Source organism: Scatophagus argus, chromosome 20, assembly GCF_020382885.2.
Source record: "Scatophagus argus isolate fScaArg1 chromosome 20, fScaArg1.pri, whole genome shotgun sequence".
Lineage (NCBI taxonomy): Eukaryota > Metazoa > Chordata > Actinopteri > Scatophagidae > Scatophagus > Scatophagus argus.
In genome coordinates this window covers 1039758-1058500 of record NC_058512.1, presented here as the reverse complement: position 1 = coordinate 1058500, position 18743 = coordinate 1039758, and the positions used below count along the sequence as shown (strand labels likewise).

Genomic DNA, 18743 nt, shown 5'->3' with positions numbered 1-18743 from the left:
GCTCCACTGGTCCAGATCTGGGCCAGGCTTCCTGCTGCTGATTGTGCTGATGGCGATGAAGTCCGCCGGCTGCATTGTTCGACCGCTCGTTTGCTGCTCGGTCAGGGTGTGTGAACCGCAGTCCTGATTATTTTGATTTTTATCTGGCGCTTGTTTGTTTCCTTTATTTCACATACAAACAAGCGCACGTGTAAAGACATTTTCTGTTGTGTTTCTGGAGACCTTTGACCTCGTTTGGTGCTCGTATGGCAACAGGCTGATTTATGTGAAGATTGGGGTCATGAATAACAAGTGTAGACGGTTTAAAGTGTCTTTATTAGAAAAAGTCTAGAAAAATGACAGGAAGTACAAACACTGTACATATAAATGAGCGTGGGCTCCACTGTGCTGCACTGAGGGAAGCCGTCTCATAAAGCACAACACAACATGAGAATAAAAAACTATTTACACTGAAGCTCCACAGATTTCAGAGCCAACCTGCACGCTGACAGCCTGATGAGAAGACAAACTTCAGCCTCTGATCAAACTGCTGTTGGTTTGTTGGCGCCCACATCCAGCTGGAGCTCAGCTGACCTGCTGCTGCCGGACAGATAATGAAACACGTACATGCAGTTCAATGACAGATGCTCATATTTTACAGTTTCATGCTCGGTCACGTCCACGGGGCGCCCGTCGTGTCTCCTGAGCTCCGCTTCGGTGCACCACAGCATCATTTCTGGCTTGTCCCCACACATCAGAGTCTCACTTTACACGTAGTGCCTCTTGTCAAACTCCCCGTTGGCTGTGATCGTCTTGGTGGGGGCGTATTTGATGGGGTAGGCGCCTCGGACCCCCCTGCAGAAGGTGCAGCACAGCAGGACCCCGCCGAGCAGCAGCAGCGCGGTGGCGGCCCAGCCGATGTAGATCGCGGCTCCGATCTCCCTCTTCTTGGCCGACGGCACCTGCGGGTTGTGGAAGTCCACGATGATGTTGTTGGCCATCCAGCAGAGCGGGACCAGCACGAACAGCCCGCTGATGATGTAGATCAGCCCTCCGGCGCGCACCACCCTCGCCTTCACCGCCTCATCCTTGATGCAGTTGGTGCACTGCGCCCCGGCCACCGTCACGGTGAGGGCGACGACCCCCAGCACGGCGGACACCACCGTGAGGGCGCGCGCCGTCTGCAGGTCCTGCGACAGGGCCAGCACCGAGTCGTGGACTTTACACTGCATCTGGCCGGTGCTCTGCACCACGCAGGACATCCACAGACCGTCCCAGATGGTCTGAGCCACCACGATGTTGGAGTCGATGAACGCGGTCACCTTCCACATGGGCAGCCCGCACGCCACCATCACCAGCAGCGAGCCCGCGAGGCACAGCGCCAAGCCGAGGAACTCCAAACACGCAGCGAGCATGACGCCGTATGTGCACTCTGACAGTCCGGGTGGGGCGGGTGAAGGGTCTCCTCTCAGGTCTCCTCTGAGGGCGTGCGCTCCCAAACGCTGCATTTATGAGAGCGCCGGGCTGCCATCAAAACGAAAACCCAGGAACTTTGGGCCAATCAGCAGTAAGAGCGTCGTTCTCTCAGCCAATGAGGGGCGGGGGTCTCGCGGCAGCAGCATCTCAAACAGCAGCGCGTGCTCGTGCTCGCGCTCGCGTGAGGGTTTTGACCAGTTAGTGCCGGAGTGTTCCTGTGATTCAGAGGCGGTGGGAGGTGAAGCACAGCAGCCTGCGTGTCTGAGCTGTTGGTCTGATTTGACCCAGTAAACACACAAACAAATCCAGTAAACATGAACCTGAAGCACGAACACTCGCGCGCTGCGGATGTGAGGCGGCCACGTCCTGCTGAAGCCACATGCTGGGTTTTCATCTGTTTAGCCATCAACGACCACACGCCCTCAGTTCACATGCCAAAACTCTGTTTAATTAGCCACCATTTATTAGTCCTGGTCTTCAGAGAAGCACCAGGAAATGACCTCTTTGTCACTTAGATGAGGAGTTTATAAACTGGAGAAGATTTCCTGTTGGAGATCCACTTCCTCCCAGTTACTCATCCGTTCATTTGTTGGAAACTTCATTCACCAGTTTGATTGTGTGTGACTTCTGTCCACATTGCAGACGGCTGGTGGTGATTTCTCTGTCACCCAAACCGCCATCGTTTTCCGAGGCTCTGGCTGATGGCTTGACCCACGACACAGACGGGACGCCGTCCCTCCGGAGGACACGGCCGCCATGTTGACGTGCTGCATTGTGCTCTGACCGTGTTGTTGAAAAATTCCCTCAGCTCTCTTTTTTGTTTTTGTGCTTTAAGTGGACTTGGTTGTCCCAACACACACATCCTGTTCAAGCTGCAGCGTCAGGACTGTGATGAGAGAGGCAACAGGAGCAAAGCATTATGGGGGGACAGGGGCACAGGGACAATAGTCAGACCACTTCCTGTTTAAACTAGAGCACATCCACAACCACCTTTTGGTTCAGCTTCCTCACTGTGAAAATGTACAAGTTGAGGAAGGTCAAAAGTTTTATTTTAGAAAGTGAACTGACAAATTTTTGCGCTCAATTTGCTGTATTAAACCACTTTTATAATAATATAAAGTCATGGGACTCACAAGACTCAAAGTACAGCTAAGCTAGCAGCTCTGTGAGGCTGTGGTAGTTTAAATTAAGCTAACCTCAGCATGCTAACATGCTGTTGTTTAGCAGGAACCGCCTTCACCACTGAGAAAGTATCTGTTGAGATAGAGAAGCATCATACAAACACTGTGCATTCACCACCTTAGCGATGTGTGTTACCATGTTAACATTTGATAATTAGCAGTAAACCCAAGGTACAGCTCAGGCTGAAGTCGCTAGTTTTTGGTAAATGAAAGTAAATAAATCAAAGTATTGGACAAAACGGACTCACGGCGCTCATTAGCATTGTGAATGTGGTTAGCATCCTGACATTAGGATTTAGCTCACAGTATCATTGTTCCTAAATGAAGTCAAATGGAAAGTAAAAGTAAAAACTGGAAGCAAAGACTAGACAATTACAGAATTTAGAATATAATATATAGAAAATATGCAGTGCTGAGGTAGGAGGGTGCACTGCAATGATAGAATGAATAAACTGCATTTTAGTTGAATGGTAGTCATAAACAGAGATGTTTAGAGCTCAACACGCGGCAGCCATCTTCTGTACTGACCGAGTCTCTTGATAAACAATTTATTTCATTTATTTTACTTTGAAATCAAAATGCCCCCAGACAGGGATTCCTTCAGTCTGTAAATGGCATCCTGCGCTGTGTGTGTGTATGTGTGTGTAGAGTGAACATTTTTAATGAGTTTACCGCAGACAAAGTGAAGCGTGTTGATAAAAATTGGACCACACCTACTGTAATTACTCTCAGTTTTAGTCATGAAGTTGCTTTGGCTGCCTTATATAGACTGAGAGGCCTGAATCAGACCGCTCGGGGGGATTGGGTGGTGGTCCGGGTGGGGGTCAGGGCTGGGGGTGGTGGTGTTGTCTGTTGTCTGACTCATTCACTCGTCACAGCACGTAAACACAAACAGGGTGGAGGAAGAGCCTGGCAGCCAAGATAAAGCCTTCAGTGACCCCAACAGGGGCAAATCTGAGCTGAGCTACAAACATCAGGACAGATGTGGAGTTCGGTGCCTTAGAGAATCAGTACGTCAGCTTCACAGTGTGGACTTCACGGCTGCACTGAGGACATGATCCCAGACTCATGATAGCATTTTCAGATGAAGGACAGAGGCACTGTAGCAGGTGAACGCCAGCAACACTTCTGCAGAAAAACATGCTGTTCATGTGGAAAACCCATCATTACACACACACACACACACACACACACACACACACACACACACGTGCACCTGAAGGAGAATAAGTCATGATGTCACGTAGTAGGTGAGTGGGTCACGAAAACACCAAACTTAATCAGAGCCCGTGCTGTAGTCGCTGCCAGCACAATGAAAACTGATTGAAACAACATTCTGTGTGTGCGCGTGCGTGTGTGTGCGTGTGCGTGCGTGTGTGTGTGTGCGTGCGTGTGTGTGTGCGTGCGTGTGTGTGTGTGTGGCTCCATGTGTGTCCTCAGAGGACCAGATGCTTCCTCTTCTCTTTCTGTGGCCGAGTGTTTACACTTGCATCAGAATAGCTCCAACAGCTCCATCCAGCACAGTTCAGACGTTCAGAGTCGTTTAGAGCCTCTGAGCTCACAAAGTTGCTCTCACGTTTTACGGCGCCAGCTAACGGCGGCTGTAGCTACAGCCGAAGGTCTCTATGATGTGCGCCCTGTTGGCGAACAGAAAGCACTTGTCTGTATTCACTGCTCTCCTATTCGTGGTCAGTCTGCAGTAACTGGAACAAATACGTTTGGTGTGAGAACCTTATTTTTCTGACTCGACCGCGGTGGTTTTGTGAAGCTGATAGCCGACAGCTGCAGGGCCGCCAGGTGACGTGTTGGCGGCTGCTGGGAGGACTGACATGCAGGCGCTGTTAGGATGTCCTGTCTCTTATCACTTCCCTTCGACTCCATTGTTCTCCTCACCACTGGGAATGTTCTCCTCCTCCTCCTTCACATCAGCTCGTTTTATTATCCACAGTGAAGTGTCACCTGCTGTGGGTCTTTGGCACTCGTGGAGGTGTGAGGCCTTGGCGTTTTGTCGAGTTGTGCGTTTGTCCGGTGACAGTGTTTGGGTTTGGTGCAGAGATGCCTCGGGTGTTGGTAATCCAGCACGTGTGAGTGACCTGTTTGTGTAGAGGAAGCTGATGTGCTGGACGTGAGTCACTGCTTCTGTGTTTACCACCGTGTACTGAAGTAAACGTCTACATTCCACGTTGTTGAATTATCATTTGAACAGACGTGAAATTAGTGAAAACTAAAAACCAAAAGTAAGCAGTAACGCGAGTCTGTCTCTGCAGGTGACACAGGAACAGAAACCTCCTGCGGGAGGTTTCTGTTCCTGTGTCACCTGTCCCTGGTCGGTCAGGTGACACAGTCGTCAGAGGAAGTGCTGGCTTTGGACATTTCTGCAAACCGCACGCGTTTACATTTGTGTGATTCATGTGTTAAATTTCTACTCTTCTGTGACATATGAAATACGTTGAACCTTTACGTTCCTCTGTGTTTACATTTATTGATTTTATCTTGAGCCACCTCTGTGGTGAAGGTCTGGTTCGGGTCAGGAACAGATCAGCTTTTCATTTAAAATCCCTGGATTTGTCATCAGCAACACAACTGGAAACGTCCTGACATGTCGTTAAAACATCCAGCTGGTGGTGCTCTCGCCTCCATCGCCACCGCCTCCTCCTCCACAGGAAGAGCTCGTCTCATACGCCTGCCCTGTGTGATACGTCTCTTCTGAAACGTACCAATGTAACGTCAGTGGGTGGCAGAAATGTGAAAATTCGAACCCTGGACTCTGATGTGACTTCATACTTCATATGAATTTGTTTGGAAACTCGGTGACTGTGGCGTTTACGTGGCTCCTGAAAGGCCAGCTGACCGCACTTCCTGTCATAATGGAGAGTAATTACCCGTAGTCACACGAGGTTATTGCTTGAAGAAGCCGTTGACTCAGACTGGAGGAAATCCCAGCAGCAGAAAGTCACGGAGCTGCCCTGATGGAAGGTGGAGGCCTCCTCTTCCTCCGCTCGCTGATTCCACCTGTTAGAACAAACGGTGGACGTGACAGGGTGGCGCCGTCACCCCGCGTGGACTCGGCGAATATCAGATTACTTTCACTATTGATTCATCTGTCAGATCAGTCTTTAACCGGCGGTGGAGTACAACAAAGTAGATTTATTCAAGTACAAATCTGTGGTACTTGTACTTTAGTATTTTCTTTTCGTTGCACTTTGTACTCCTCCTCCACTAAATATGTTCTGTCGCTCACTTTGCATACTAATAATATTAAGTACAAGCTCCCGATTATACTTCACTTTGGTAACATTTATTTTTACATGGTCACATGAGTACTTTTACTGAAGTAAAGTACTTGAATACTTTGTCGTATGGGTGCAGCCTGAATCTAAAGTGTTCCTTTGATTCCTGCCCGTCTCCTCTCCGCTGCATCAGCATGGACTTGTTTTGATTTCCGGAGCCATTTGTCCACCTTATCTCTGCCATCAGCTCGTTTCCTGTGTGTAACAGCACCATTTCCTGTCTCTGTGGAAACAATCAGAGAGATAACCCAACTGACAAACACGCTTTCCTCCTCCTCCTCCCGTCTCTCCCAGCGTCCTGCTCTCTGCCTTTCAGTCCTATCTAATCTTAAGGATTTACAAACACTTGAAAGTCATCAAACGCTGGTCACATGACGCCTTCGTTATCTCTCACACTGTTGTTGTCTTAGTTATTCTGGTATTTTGACCCACATATTGCCTTCATGATGGGCAGGAAGCATGGAAGGCTAAAATTAGCCGCCTTTGGTTGTCAGACTCACATCATACCTGCAGCGAGTGACGGAGAGCTTCATCACCTGAAGCTCATCCAAACCAATCAGCTCCTGGTGGACTGCAAAGCTTATAGTCTGGACGCTGAAGACAACAAATGAAACGTTTGGAGGTGAGATGTCTCTTTGGTGGGCCTGAAGACAACTCAGAGTGTGAAACACGACAAACTAAACATAAAACTAAACTTTTATTTCAGCGGGTCACAAGGTCGAAAGCTCAGGTTTAATGTTCAACAACGCGCTGGATTTTATCCACTTCTCACCTGATTTTTAATGTAAAATCTGTTGAATAAATGCAGTGGAGCAGAGGTATAAAGCATCATAGAGTAGAAGTACAGTAAGGGAGTAAATGTACTTTCCAAAAGGGGAGCGGAACAATAATTCCTTGAATCGTAGTCTTTTCTTGGTATTCCTGCGTCTTTAACGAAGAAGGAATAGAAGTGTTTCCCTCGTGCTTCTGTCTCTCTCCTCCTCCCCCCTTCTCCTCCCATTGTCCCTCTGCCAGGGAAAAGGAGAAAAGGCTCGCTCACAACAATGTACACTTCCTCCTGCGAGGTGGCGTGCTCGCCAGCGGCCGAGGAATCAACGCCGAGCACATGTGATGAGCTATTGTACAACGCGGCGCAGCGGCCTTCCTGCGTTAGCTGCTTTCCCAGCTGAGGTCATTGTGTGTCTGCGGGGAGGAAACACTCATACACACTGTCGCATGGACACAACAGTACAGTACACACACACACACACACACACACACACACACTACAGTCATCGCCAGTACTGCTTCAAGTACCTGCAGCAGTACAACTTGTATATTACACAGATCAGTGTACATGTGCATCATGTAGTTTTCCTGGTTTAGTTCATCCTTTTGCACTACTTTTACTTGCTTTGTTCTGTTGCATTTTGATTCTAACCCAATTCAAAATATTTAAATCATTTTTATACATTTTTGCGTGTAGCGTGCAGGTCACGTCACGTCCCGAACCCTGAGGAGGATCCCGCCGTGCAGGAGACGTCACCTGGACAGAAGAAACCTATGAACGTGGATCCAGCGGGACCAGCTGAGCAGCTTGAGGTGACTTCCTGTCCACCATGACGGACCACAGCAGGAAGATTAACCAAAAGAATCAGAATAAACACGCATTTAGGTGACAAACATGCACATGGATGACGACTGCTGCACACCAAGCTGTGACGCTTCCTCCTGTCGCTGCACAACACGGTGACCAGCGTGTCTCACTGTGAGGACCTCAGGGTGCTCGGTTTCTGTTGAACAGAGAGGCCTGGACGTGGCCGATCATACTCTGATAGCATTTCTCTGCGTTCGCTGTCAGCTGGGAGGATTAAACCCCTAAACTCTGTTATCATTTGGCATCTTTGACCTCTGGGCTGAACGGCTCATGTTAATCCCTCTTTATTACACCGAAGCTTTCCCTGGCTGCATGATGCGCTAACTGAGCTGTGAGGGCCAAAAGTGGCCCCGCTAGAGCTCCGAGCCGGAGATCTAAGTGAATAGATCAGTTACAGTGTTGTTTTGTTTGCGTGCACAGGTCGCCGCGGTCTCGGGCCCCTCGGAGATCACAAGAAATCCTCTGTGGTGATGCTGGGAGGGAATGTTCATTGTCTGAACCCACATGGCATGTGGACTAGCACAGGAAACAGAGTGGGTTATGGCACCCTGCTCCCGCCTCCAGTCCCACGCTCTCATCATTGTTTCCCCGCTGTCTCCTCCTCCTCCTCAGGTAGCTGTCAGCCCTGCAGGACAAACCTCACCAAACCTCCTGTCTTTTTTGGCTTGTTTTGTCCCACCGCTGTGTTTGAGTCGCTCACTGTCTGTGATCACTGAGGCGTCTCCTGCGTCGGCCCTGAAGTGCAAAAACACAACAACGACCCACAAAAGAAGACAACACTGTTGAGACTGTCCTGCTTTGTGATTGGCTGTTGTGTTTCGCACTTCGGGGGTCGAGCTGTTGTTTACTCTAACGTGAAAACGTCCACTTGAAGAACACTCAGTTAAAGCAGAGATGCGTGGATGGACTTTTCACAGGCATGTATACGTGACCCTGTTGGCGGGTGGCATCCCGCACAGAGACACACAATGCTGCATTGTTGTTGGATATTTTCCTTCAAACACTGAGTTCCTACCAGGATGTCCACATTCAGATGTGTGAGGGCATGAAGCTGAGTGTGTGTGTGTGTGTTTGATGTCACATAAATAAATAAACTTTCAGGGAATAACAGTGACATATCTGTCCACTCTTCACGTAACAGTAGCTCATCAGCCCCCTCTGATCAGAACCAGAACCAGAATCACCTGGTGAGCCGAGGCCTGAGACCACGATTGCATCTGGCCAGTCGGGTCAGGCCTCTCATCGTCCCCTCACACTGAGTGAAGGTCTTTGCACCCTGTCTGCTGAGTCGCCTCATGTGCTCTCTTTTAGAATCCAAAATCATTTTGAGGCTTTAAAAGCAGATAACTGAATCTCTGGCTCTTTAGTGCGCAGTGAGGCCTCTTATTGTGGTCTTTCAACCGTCTCAGACTTTTGTCTTATCAGCTCAATTTAAATCACATTTCAGAACCACCTTTCACACTCACTAGTAGTTTGAGGCAGCTTTCACATGGCATACATGACATTTCTTAGTTCCACGTTTTCCTCACGGTTTCCTGCTTTTCATGCAGCTCTTGTAGGTGCTCTGTGTGTCTCCTGCAGGTAACGTTCGGCCGTGCAGGGCGCGTCAACGTGATGCTCTGTGACCGGAGCAGGAACACAACAACAATACTGCCACCGCCTGGTGATTCGCCTGAACTGCAGAGCGTTTTTTCCACACAATAAGCTTTGTGAGCATCTGAGGAGATCAGTCTGCATGCGTGAACGCAGTGTGGCCTGTGCAGCACGGCGACACCATGCTGGACGCGGGCATGTTGCTGTGATTTACATGAGTTCTGGTGGACGCACCTTCCTGCTGTGGCGGTGAAACAGCGTCCAGCCCAACGCAAAGCGGCAGGCAGCTTCACTCGGTTCGGACGCCTTTTCCACCACCTGTGAGTGCGAGATGACGGCCAACAGCAGGTACAAGAGCCGCGCGCCCCGGGCAGGTAACGTAATTAATAACACTATGAAGCTTCGATTAAAGAGTGTGTCCAAATCCACACGATGTTCTCACTCTGTCCTCCGGATGTTGTCCTGCTGACGGCTGGACGGATGTCCTCTGGTCCCCAAACGGACTGATGTCTCCTGGAATCTGGCTTCATGACACAGATGATGCAGAGGTAAGACACGCGGAAGACAAAGGTGTGTGATGATGATGATGATGAAGGTGCCTTCCAAAATAAAAGCCTCCCGCTGTTTGCACCTGCAGCTCTTTGTTTTGGTGGCTGAGATCGCAGCTGCGTGTTTGACATCTGTGGACACATCTGTAAACCCCAGAGCTGAAGCGATTAACAACCGACCAGTCAATCCGCAGAAAACTGACCAGCACCCAGTCTGATAGTTGATTAATCTTTACAGTCGTTTGTCTAAAAAAGCCACACGTTCAGTGAGTATTAACTGCTGTTCATCATATATGCTGATAAACTGTTGGAGGTTTGCACTCTTGGCTGGACAAAACAACACATTTAATGACATCACGCTGGAAATAATAATCAATATTTCAGTATTTATTTAAAGCCATTAATAACTCGTAGAAATAAGCCTCTGTTGCATCTGCACATGATTCATCCAAGAGTGTCCAAAAAAATCACATTTTAAATTTAGTTTTTGGTGCATCACGTCACAGTTGTTGATGCAATAATTAAAGTATTGTATGTGCAACAGAGCCAGAGAATTAAATTGGGTCAAACTCCTGCTGTGCAAACTTTGCTCAAATCCGAGTGCTTAAAATAATGTGGAATACTGAATTAATTAAACACGGCATAGTGAACCTTCTTGTGCGAAAGCAAGTGGAAATGTTCTTTTTTGAATCATTAATTTACTCCTCTGGAGATTCTCGGGTGTAGAATCACGGATATTAGAACAGACAGCACCGCCTTCAAGAGCAGATACCCTCGTATGTGTTACATACAGCAGCTCCTCGCCGCCTTCGCTCTGAGCATCTTTATTTTGAGACACATATCCCCTAAATCCCACGAGCAGTTTCATAATGTGCCTCCATCCTGCTTCGCAGCTCTGTCTTGTTGTGCTGGCTGAGTCAGAGCAGCGGACGCAGACCGAGCGTGGTGTTAACCAGCAGTCTGGATCTGTGTACTTCTGTGATATGTGTGTGGGTGTGACTTGCATCCACAGACAAAATGTCAATATGGAAGCAATTCCAAAACCAAGGAGAAAAACACTCCCACACCTCCATATGCACAGCTCAGTCTCTCCCTGAGTAGTCAAGCTAATGCACCTCAGACCTGGGATTAAAAGCGAGCTGCGTCCTCTAAGTGGAAATGTTTGGAAGATTCGAATGCATGATGGGAAAAGCTTGCTGCTTCAGTCACATCATCTGTCTCCTTCAAGCCTCTGTCTTCCCCTGTTGTTCTTCCTCCTCTCCATGTGCTCAGATGAACATGTATGTCCCTGCACTGTGGCTCCCCACCCCCTCCTCGTGCCAGTGGCTTCCTGCCAGGCTGGGTTATGAATACTTGGGGGAACCTCAGGCTATGCTGTCAGTGTTTCTGCCACCATCTCTCTGCTACTTCAATAAAACATGAAAGGAATCATGGGAATGTCCTACTAACACGACCGCTGTGCAGTAGCACCGAGCTGTGGAGGAAGGTCTGACCCAGATCTCGCCATGCGTCGGCCATTATGACACACACTACACGGCTGGACGTATAGCTGGTCAAAATCAAGTTAGAAACTGTCTGAGTATCAGATAATATTCCATAGAGCTGTGTAATGTAAAAAAAAGCTTTTAAAATGTGTAGTAATATTGATCAGACCTTAAAAAACAAAAGCACAGTATCTGTACATGTCTGTGCTGTACACCGACTGAAAGCTAACTTTAGCTTTAGCCGAAACTCAAGCTAGGTTTAGTAATTGATTTCTCCCTAGTAGTTATCTGCAAATGAAAATATCTGTTTCTATGAACCTTGGTTGTTCAGTTAGTTATTCCACATACTTTAATAAGGCAACAGCTTAACTTCATACGGGAAGGAAAAAACACCACTGAACTCTTAAAGGTAGCTTGTTTAGCATACATGTAGCTAGCCTGGCAGTCGTTTTTTGACTCTACAGTGAATTTAATGTGAGTAAACGCTTGACTCTTAAAAGCTATGAACTGTAATAAGTAAACTTTCATGGTGAAGATTATCAAAAGGTAAAGTGTGCAGTTTTATGTTTGTTTTACAGGTTGTTTTCTCGTTTTGTTTTACACTTTTTCTTTTCAACTGCTGCTCACTTACAACTAATTCAAATTTCTGTGTGCGTGTGATTGTTTCCAGGAAAAAGATTATGTTGGTTTTGCGACACTGCCCAACCAGGTGCACAGGAAGTCAGTGAAAAAAGGGTTTGACTTCACCCTCATGGTGGCAGGTGAGAGGCGCTAACTCGTTACGGTTGCTACGTGTTGCCACAGTTTGGAAATAATGCAGGTTGCAACTGTAGGTAGCAAACTAGTTAGCCAGACATGCTAACGTAATATTAGCAGCATGTGCTAGAGCACAAGTTGAATCCGTTCGTTATACTTTGCTCTTAGATTTGTCTTTAGTTAAACGTTTTTTTCTTTCCATGCATGCGTGTCAAAGCCAAAGCTGTCTTCACACAGAAAGACTTGGGCAGGATGTCGTGGTCGTGAGGCAGCCTTACCACCACACCTCCGCACCATCTCCGTCTTCACAAGTTTCATGTGTCCTGTGAAAATGCCTGGCTCTCTTCAAATCTGAATATTAATCACATGAAACAAGATAAGTCACTAAAGCTCCCCTTCAAAAAATGATCAGGATTTAATTTACATCCGTCTGTTCAGAGGCGTTTTACTGAATTTCCGTCGGGATCAATAAAGTATCTATGTATCTGTCTGAACAAGACAAAACCTGAAGCGCTTCATCCCTGAAGTATAAACGTCTTTCTTAATGCAAAGTATTCAGTCCATGAAGTACCCATTATGATATGATACAGTAGAATTTTACTTGTAACAAAGGATTCCGACATGAACAGTACCCTGATCTGAACTCTGACCTGATGTAAAGCTGGTGTGAGTGCTGATGTGTGTTTCTGTGTGTGTTACAGGTGAGTCTGGTCTGGGTAAATCCACTCTGGTGAACAGCCTCTTCCTCACTGATCTGCATAAAGACAGAAAGCTGCTCAATGCAGAGGGTGAGTCAGACGTTCTTGTATCTCTGATCTCAGTTCAGCCTGTAAAGACCGGCCCACGAGGGAGACTTTGTTAAATGACTGTTTTTCGACCTAAAGAGCGCATCAGTCAGACGGTGGAGATCACAAAGCACACAGTGGACATCGAGGAGAAGGGGGTGAAGCTCAAACTGACCATTGTGGACACTCCTGGTTTTGGAGATGCTGTCAACAACACTGAGTGGTGAGACTTCATTTCGTCCCTTCAGATCTGGTTAATAAAAGCAGCTTTGGAGGCTTGGATGGTAAATAATATTAGATGACGGGATCTTCCAACAGCTTGAAGTTCCCCTACGTACCACTTACTGTACCTGACCTTTTCCTTTGAGCTCCACCTGTCTGTATTTTCACCCACTTGTAAAGGCAAAGCGCTTCTTCTGTTGTGCTGCTTGGCTTCTAAACACTGGCCTGCTGTGTTCATACTTGCAAACCCCAAAACCAGCAACACGTTAATCTGTCTTTCAGCACTTTCTGACCGCAGTCCAAAACCATTAATGATTAATTTTATCATCAAAGGAGCCAAAGAAAAACGGGACATACTGACATTTTAGATGCAGGAATCTTTTCCAAAAAAAAAGTTAGTGAAATTGAGGCTGCAGCTAATAAATATTTTCATTATGGATCAATCTCCAAGTCCGATTTCTGCTTCTTTGATGGAATATTTAATGCTCATCATTAATGTTTTTAGCATGCAAGAATCCATAACCATTGTCCATAAATCTCCATACAGCCAAGCATTTCACCAATGTCACAACGCTGTGTTAGCCTAGCTTAGCATCAAGAAACTATCTGTCCTCCTCCGTCCAGCAGCTCCTGTCCCCTGAGTGACAGTCCCTCCCTGAACCGTAAGTGAGCCAGAGCTCGAGGGTGACACCTGCTGGACAACGTGGTGTCCTACACACACGGAGCTCTACAGATGGCTCCTACACGGACATTAATAGAATAACAATCGTCAGTTTAATAACCGACCGGTCGATTAATCGCACACATCTGTCTTTCAAACGTCATTTCCCTAGTGAAAGCTAAAGCACTGCTAGTCAGCCCTGCTGATTGACTGTTAAAAGGGCTTTCCATAAGTCTCTGGAGACCTGAATTTTAATTGCATATGATGCATGCAGTGCTTTCCTGTTGCGTCCCTGCAGCTTCAGCACAACCTGGAGATCTCCTCCTATGACTGTACCTTCTGACTGACGCTGAACGCATCGTACGCCTCATGTGCTCGGTTTGTCGTTTCCTTCCCCTCAGAGCCACAGTATTTGATTCCATTAGGACATTCATTATATTTCACGTGCCCCCACTGGCCCTGTTGTATTGATCTGTTACCACTTCCTTTTTGAATGCGATATAATTCTGGTGTCTGCAGTATATTTGAACGAATAAGTAGCATACCTCCCAAAATGTGTAACTACTGCTTTTACAAGTTTTTTTAGGTAAACCTGTACTTGTTTGTGTGTTGCAGCTGGAGGGCAGTCACAGACTACATCGATCAGCAGTTCGAAAACTACTTCAGAGACGAGAGCGGACTCAACAGGAAGAACATCCAGGACAACAGAGTGCACTGCTGCCTCTACTTCATACCTCCGTTTGGACACGGGTAACACACACAGTACACACACACACTCCTCACATCTTATGCACACGTGGGCTTTATGCACATGCATGCACTGAAATGCTCAGTGAAGTTCATGTCTTCCTGTAGGCTTCGCCCGGTTGACATCGAGTTCATGAAGGCCCTGCAGGATAAAGTTAATGTCGTTCCTCTCATCGCTAAGGCCGACTGCCTCACGCCCACTGAGATAAAGAAACTCAAAGAGCGAGTAAGAACACAACAGATAATGTTCACACATTTAGATCACACAGTCTGACTAATCCTCGACCAGCAGATTTTAGCACGATGTAAATTCTCTCTTCACGGTCATAATGAATTCAATTTATATGTACACAATAAAATCTGAATTTATGCTCTGACCTTTGCTGTCTGTGCAGCCGCTCTTTTTGCTGCTGGGTTTTAATTTCCAGTTTGCACTGAATTAAACCCACAAAGACTTCTCTGCATTTGCATGAACACAGTAGACGTCAGGCTAAAGCTGGACAGAAGCTGGACACGCTTTTCCAATGCTTTTCATTAGCTACCAGTAGAAAAAGTTATTTGCTTTTCTAAAATAATTATCTTTCTTATTTCTTCATAGTTAATTATTCCCTCTCTTGCAGACAGATGAGAGTGGGGATGTGCTTAGCATAGCTTAGCATAAAGGCTGGAAACAGGTGGCCTGAATCTGTCCACGTTAAAATGTCCACCTGCCCACACCTCTGAAGCTCATTAAGAAACACTTTATGCCTCGTTTGTTTTGCCCATAAATGAACGTAAAAACATGGGAGGTAAGAACAGTGGAGATAAGTGCTGGACCTCAGCGTTAGATTTGGGCTCAGTTTCAGTTAAATTTAGTGCTGGATGAGTCAGACGATCCTCCACTGAGATTTTATCTGGACCGAATTGCAAAACTTTCTATAGGGCAGTGATGTTCCTGCTGAATTTTAGCCTTCAGTGAGAGTGTGTGTGTGGGTGTGTTTCTTCTGTTATCCATCACATCTCTTATGTGTGTGTCGTCCTTTTAGCTGAGGGAGGAGATAGATAAGTGTGGGATAAAGATCTACCAGTTCCCTGACTGCGACTCTGATGAGGATGAGGAGCTCAAACTTCAAGATAAAGAGCTGAAGGTGAGCTCGAGTTCAAATCAAAGTCCCGCCTCATAATGAGCACTTTTAAGGACAAGTACTTCAGGTAAAGGGTCTGAGTACTGATGTTTTGCGACGCAGGAGAGCGTTCCCTTTGCAGTGATCGGCAGCAACACTGTGGTCGAGGCCCGCGGTCAGAGAGTGAGAGGGAGGCTCTACCCGTGGGGCATCGTGGAGGGTAAGAAACTCTCTGCAGCCATTTTGAGACCACGGTTACCACAGCAACACTAATCACCGTGATTGATCTTTCCCCGAACGCAGTGGAGAACCCGTCCCACTGCGACTTTGTGAAGCTGAGGAACATACTGATACGAACCCACATGCACGACCTGAAGGACATCACCAGCGACTGTCACTATGAGAACTACAGAGCTCAGTGCATCCAGAACATGACCAGGTGTGTGTGCACAGGTCACTGTGTGTCCGTCACAGGTGAGCACTCGTCACTGGATAAGTGCTGGAACAGGATTTTTAAAGCCCACACACCGTCGAGGTAGACGCAAAGCAGCCTGTGGGCCAAATCCGGTGTTTCATGATCTTTGATGAATTTGTGGTCTGTAATTCCCCACTTAAATATGACATTTTAACCAGTGAGGCAGACAGCCAGAGGACACAGGAGAGATTTTAGCACTGGATGTAATTTGATTTGTGCTGAATGTGAGGAAGGATTTCCAGTGAAGTTACCTTCTTCAGACGCACTTCAGCTGGAACATCGCAGTGAACACTTTACTTCCTGTGTGTTATGTTTGCACACTGGTGCAGTTACAAGCTGGCACTCATTTAAAAGTTCTCTGTGGTTTTCAGCCGCCTGCAGGCTTCTTAAAGTCAAACTCATGAGGATCAGTAACTAAGTACATTTACCCAAGTACTGGACTTTAGTCATATGCTGAGGTTCTTGTACTTGAGTATTTCCATTTTCTGGGTATATTATACTTCCACTTCACTTCATTTTGGATGCAAATATACCTTTTAATTAAAATAAATTTGACTAATAACCTAAGTTACTGGTTGCTTTGCAGACCTGACATTGACCAGGCCAGTTATCCCCTCATATGCAGTGTATACGTTCATGTAAATGTATGAATAATGTACTTTTACTTCAGTAATTTTGATACTTGAGTGCATTTAATATCAGAGACTTTGACACTAAAAACAGAGCTAAAAGAGAGTGGACGTTTTCATTGGACGTTCATGTGAACAACTTGGACTCTGTTGTTCCCTAGTGGTAAATACCTGAAAAGACACTGGGGGCTGTAACTCAACAGAAATAAAATAAAGACAAATAACTTTGTGACGTGTACAATTCAAGTTTCTGCCACCTGATTGATTTCCGCACTGCAGTGAAACAAACCTGTCAGCTGGCTGCTGTCTTCCTTCCTGCAGTAAGATGAATGCAGACAAGCGGGTGGAGAGTCCCATCCCAGTCCTGCCGCTGTCCACCCCAGACGTGGAGACGGAGAAACTCATCAAAATGAAAGATGAAGAGGTGAGTGCGAAAGGATCAAACAGTGAATAACGCAGTGCAGCAGGTATTACATAACCAGGACGCTGATGTGAGATGACGACCCATATGTGTTGTTATGTAAGCTCTCTTATCCTCCTCTGGTTTCCTTTCCTCTGTCCTCTCATTGTCCCCCGTGCAGCTGAGAAGGATGCAGCAGATGCTTCAGAAGATGCAGCAGCAGATGCATGAGCAGGACCTGTGACCTCTGACCCCTTCGTGTGCGACATCTGTGACCTTTAAGATTTAAAAAGCCATGTGTTCAGGGGCTGAGACGAAGAAATCTTGAGATAACGTCAGTCAGTATTTGCTCTGCTTCTGACTGGACACGCAGGGACGGTGGATGTTTCTCAGTGTTTTTGGCATTGTAAAAACTTTCATAGACTTAGCTTTTTTAATGCAGTCATTAGCCAAGTGAGTCTAGTAAGGCAATAGCGAGTAGTTTGCACTTTGTTACCTTTAGATCCCAGTAGATTTCCAAGCGTGTTTTATACTTGAATACTGAATTCATTTGGTAGTTTATGCACCGGTCGTGTGGTCGCCTGCTGCATGTGTGGAGTGACGCCTGCCTTTAAAAGTCGCTGATGGTTTGAAATTTACCGGCCTTACTGGCATGTGCACATTCTGAGTGGCATATAACTTTATTTAAATGGCACATTGCTAATTACAAAGAGCTTCACTAAAGACATAAAGCCAGCAGAAGGTGCAATGAAATGCAAATGCTTACAATTAAAATTAGAAGAATTAAGGATAAAAACTCTTAAACGGGCAATTCAGAGTCATCAGTCAGCCTGTCCTGCACGTCTTTGGACTACTTCCTGTATCCCCTGTGTGACCCACATGAAGGATCTCTGGTCGTTAATCAGAAACGGTCAAAATCCCGCAGTGTGACGGCTCCAAACCAAACGCTCAGGATGAGCACGGTGACGGACCATCAGCCTCTGAACCCGAGTGACCGTGAGGAGTTTTGCCTCAGCGTGGTCACCAGTGAAGCCATGTTTTATTCTTCAGATAGTATTGCAGTGTACAATCACAGCAGCGAGCATCAAACCGTCATGTAAAATCAGTCTTCACTTTTCAGAGCATGTGTTCTTGAGTCTGTGTCTACATCAGTATCAGTATTTCTCACTAGCCGATACGTATTACATATGTTACAGGTGTGATCTCGGTGACGTCATGGGGATTTGGACACGGTTCGGTATTTAACCCCGTCCAGACCCACATACCTGCAGAGAAACTGTCACGATTGAAAAAAGATCCCAACAGCGTGTTAGCTTTATAATAATAACAGTAATAATGACAAGTTTTGTTTTGCACCTTTCAAAAACAGTGTTATGGAGTGTTTCAGTAAAAACAAGTAACAAAGGGTTAAAAAACAAAATAAAAACTGTGTTCATCCAAGAGTGTCTTTTTCTTGTTCTGTGAGTATGTTTTTTTTTTTAGATGACAAACTTGTCATTAATTAATATATTTAGACAAATTCTCAAATACTGCTGTCAAACTCACTGCAGTCAAAAGCCAGACAAGCTGTGGGAGGCTTTACCACTTTTTGGCCACTTGGGGGCAGCACAGTGAGATCTCATCACATAGTGACATATTATCAACTCAAAATAGAGAACGTATGATGAACATGTTGCTTGTTTACACTTTGAGCAGACCATAAGCAGCATTAATATGATATGAGTAACTTCTTTCACATTTTGATCCATCATTATAAATTACCAAAATACTTGTTCCTG

General features: G+C 46.4%; 2 protein-coding genes and 1 long non-coding RNA gene across 8 annotated transcripts; 1 reads left to right on the top strand and 2 right to left on the bottom strand.

Moving 5' to 3' along the window:
- Positions 1-296: 296 nt before the first annotated feature.
- On the bottom strand, positions 297-1500 carry cldn5b (claudin 5b). The gene has a single exon (XM_046375544.1). The coding sequence runs from the start codon at positions 1485-1487 to the stop codon at positions 747-749; it is 741 nt and encodes a 246-aa protein (XP_046231500.1). The 5' UTR covers positions 1488-1500; the 3' UTR covers positions 297-746.
- Positions 1501-6012: 4512 nt separating this feature from the next.
- Positions 6013-6946, bottom strand: LOC124052171. The gene is made up of 3 exons (XR_006841950.1): positions 6699-6946; positions 6434-6520; positions 6013-6149 (listed from the first exon to the last, which is right to left on the bottom strand). It is a non-coding gene; the product is annotated as an uncharacterized LOC124052171 (long non-coding RNA).
- Positions 6947-8928: 1982 nt separating this feature from the next.
- On the top strand, positions 8929-17701 carry sept5b (septin 5b). 6 transcript variants are annotated; one of them, XM_046375108.1, is made up of 12 exons: positions 8929-9529; positions 9693-9703; positions 11858-11948; positions 12645-12731; positions 12828-12951; positions 14227-14361; positions 14467-14584; positions 15384-15485; positions 15585-15681; positions 15765-15900; positions 16887-16989; positions 17147-17701. In XM_046375108.1, the coding sequence occupies exons 1-12, from the start codon at positions 9487-9489 to the stop codon at positions 17207-17209; spliced, it is 1110 nt and encodes a 369-aa protein (XP_046231064.1). In that variant the 5' UTR covers positions 8929-9486; the 3' UTR covers positions 17210-17701. The 6 variants fall into 6 exon arrangements, with proteins under 6 accessions (XP_046231064.1, XP_046231065.1, XP_046231063.1 ...); XM_046375109.1 differs by having other exon boundaries at positions 8931-9503; XM_046375107.1 differs by lacking the exons at positions 8929-9529; positions 9693-9703 and adding an exon at positions 10971-11189.
- Positions 17702-18743: the final 1042 nt, after the last annotated feature.

Bases quoted from the DNA above. Each gene is read 5' to 3' on its own strand.
- sept5b (XM_046375107.1), top strand. From the start codon at position 10,986: ATGTCCCTGCACTGTGGCTCCCCACCCCCTCCTCGTGCCAGTGGCTTC. The intron at 14,585-15,383 runs GTAAGAACACAA...TCGTCCTTTTAG, and splicing joins TAAAGAAACTCAAAGAGCGA to CTGAGGGAGGAGATAGATAA. The intron at 15,486-15,584 runs GTGAGCTCGAGT...TTTGCGACGCAG, and splicing joins TTCAAGATAAAGAGCTGAAG to GAGAGCGTTCCCTTTGCAGT.
- cldn5b (XM_046375544.1), bottom strand. From the start codon at position 1,487: ATGCAGCGTTTGGGAGCGCACGCCCTCAGAGGAGACCTGAGAGGAGAC.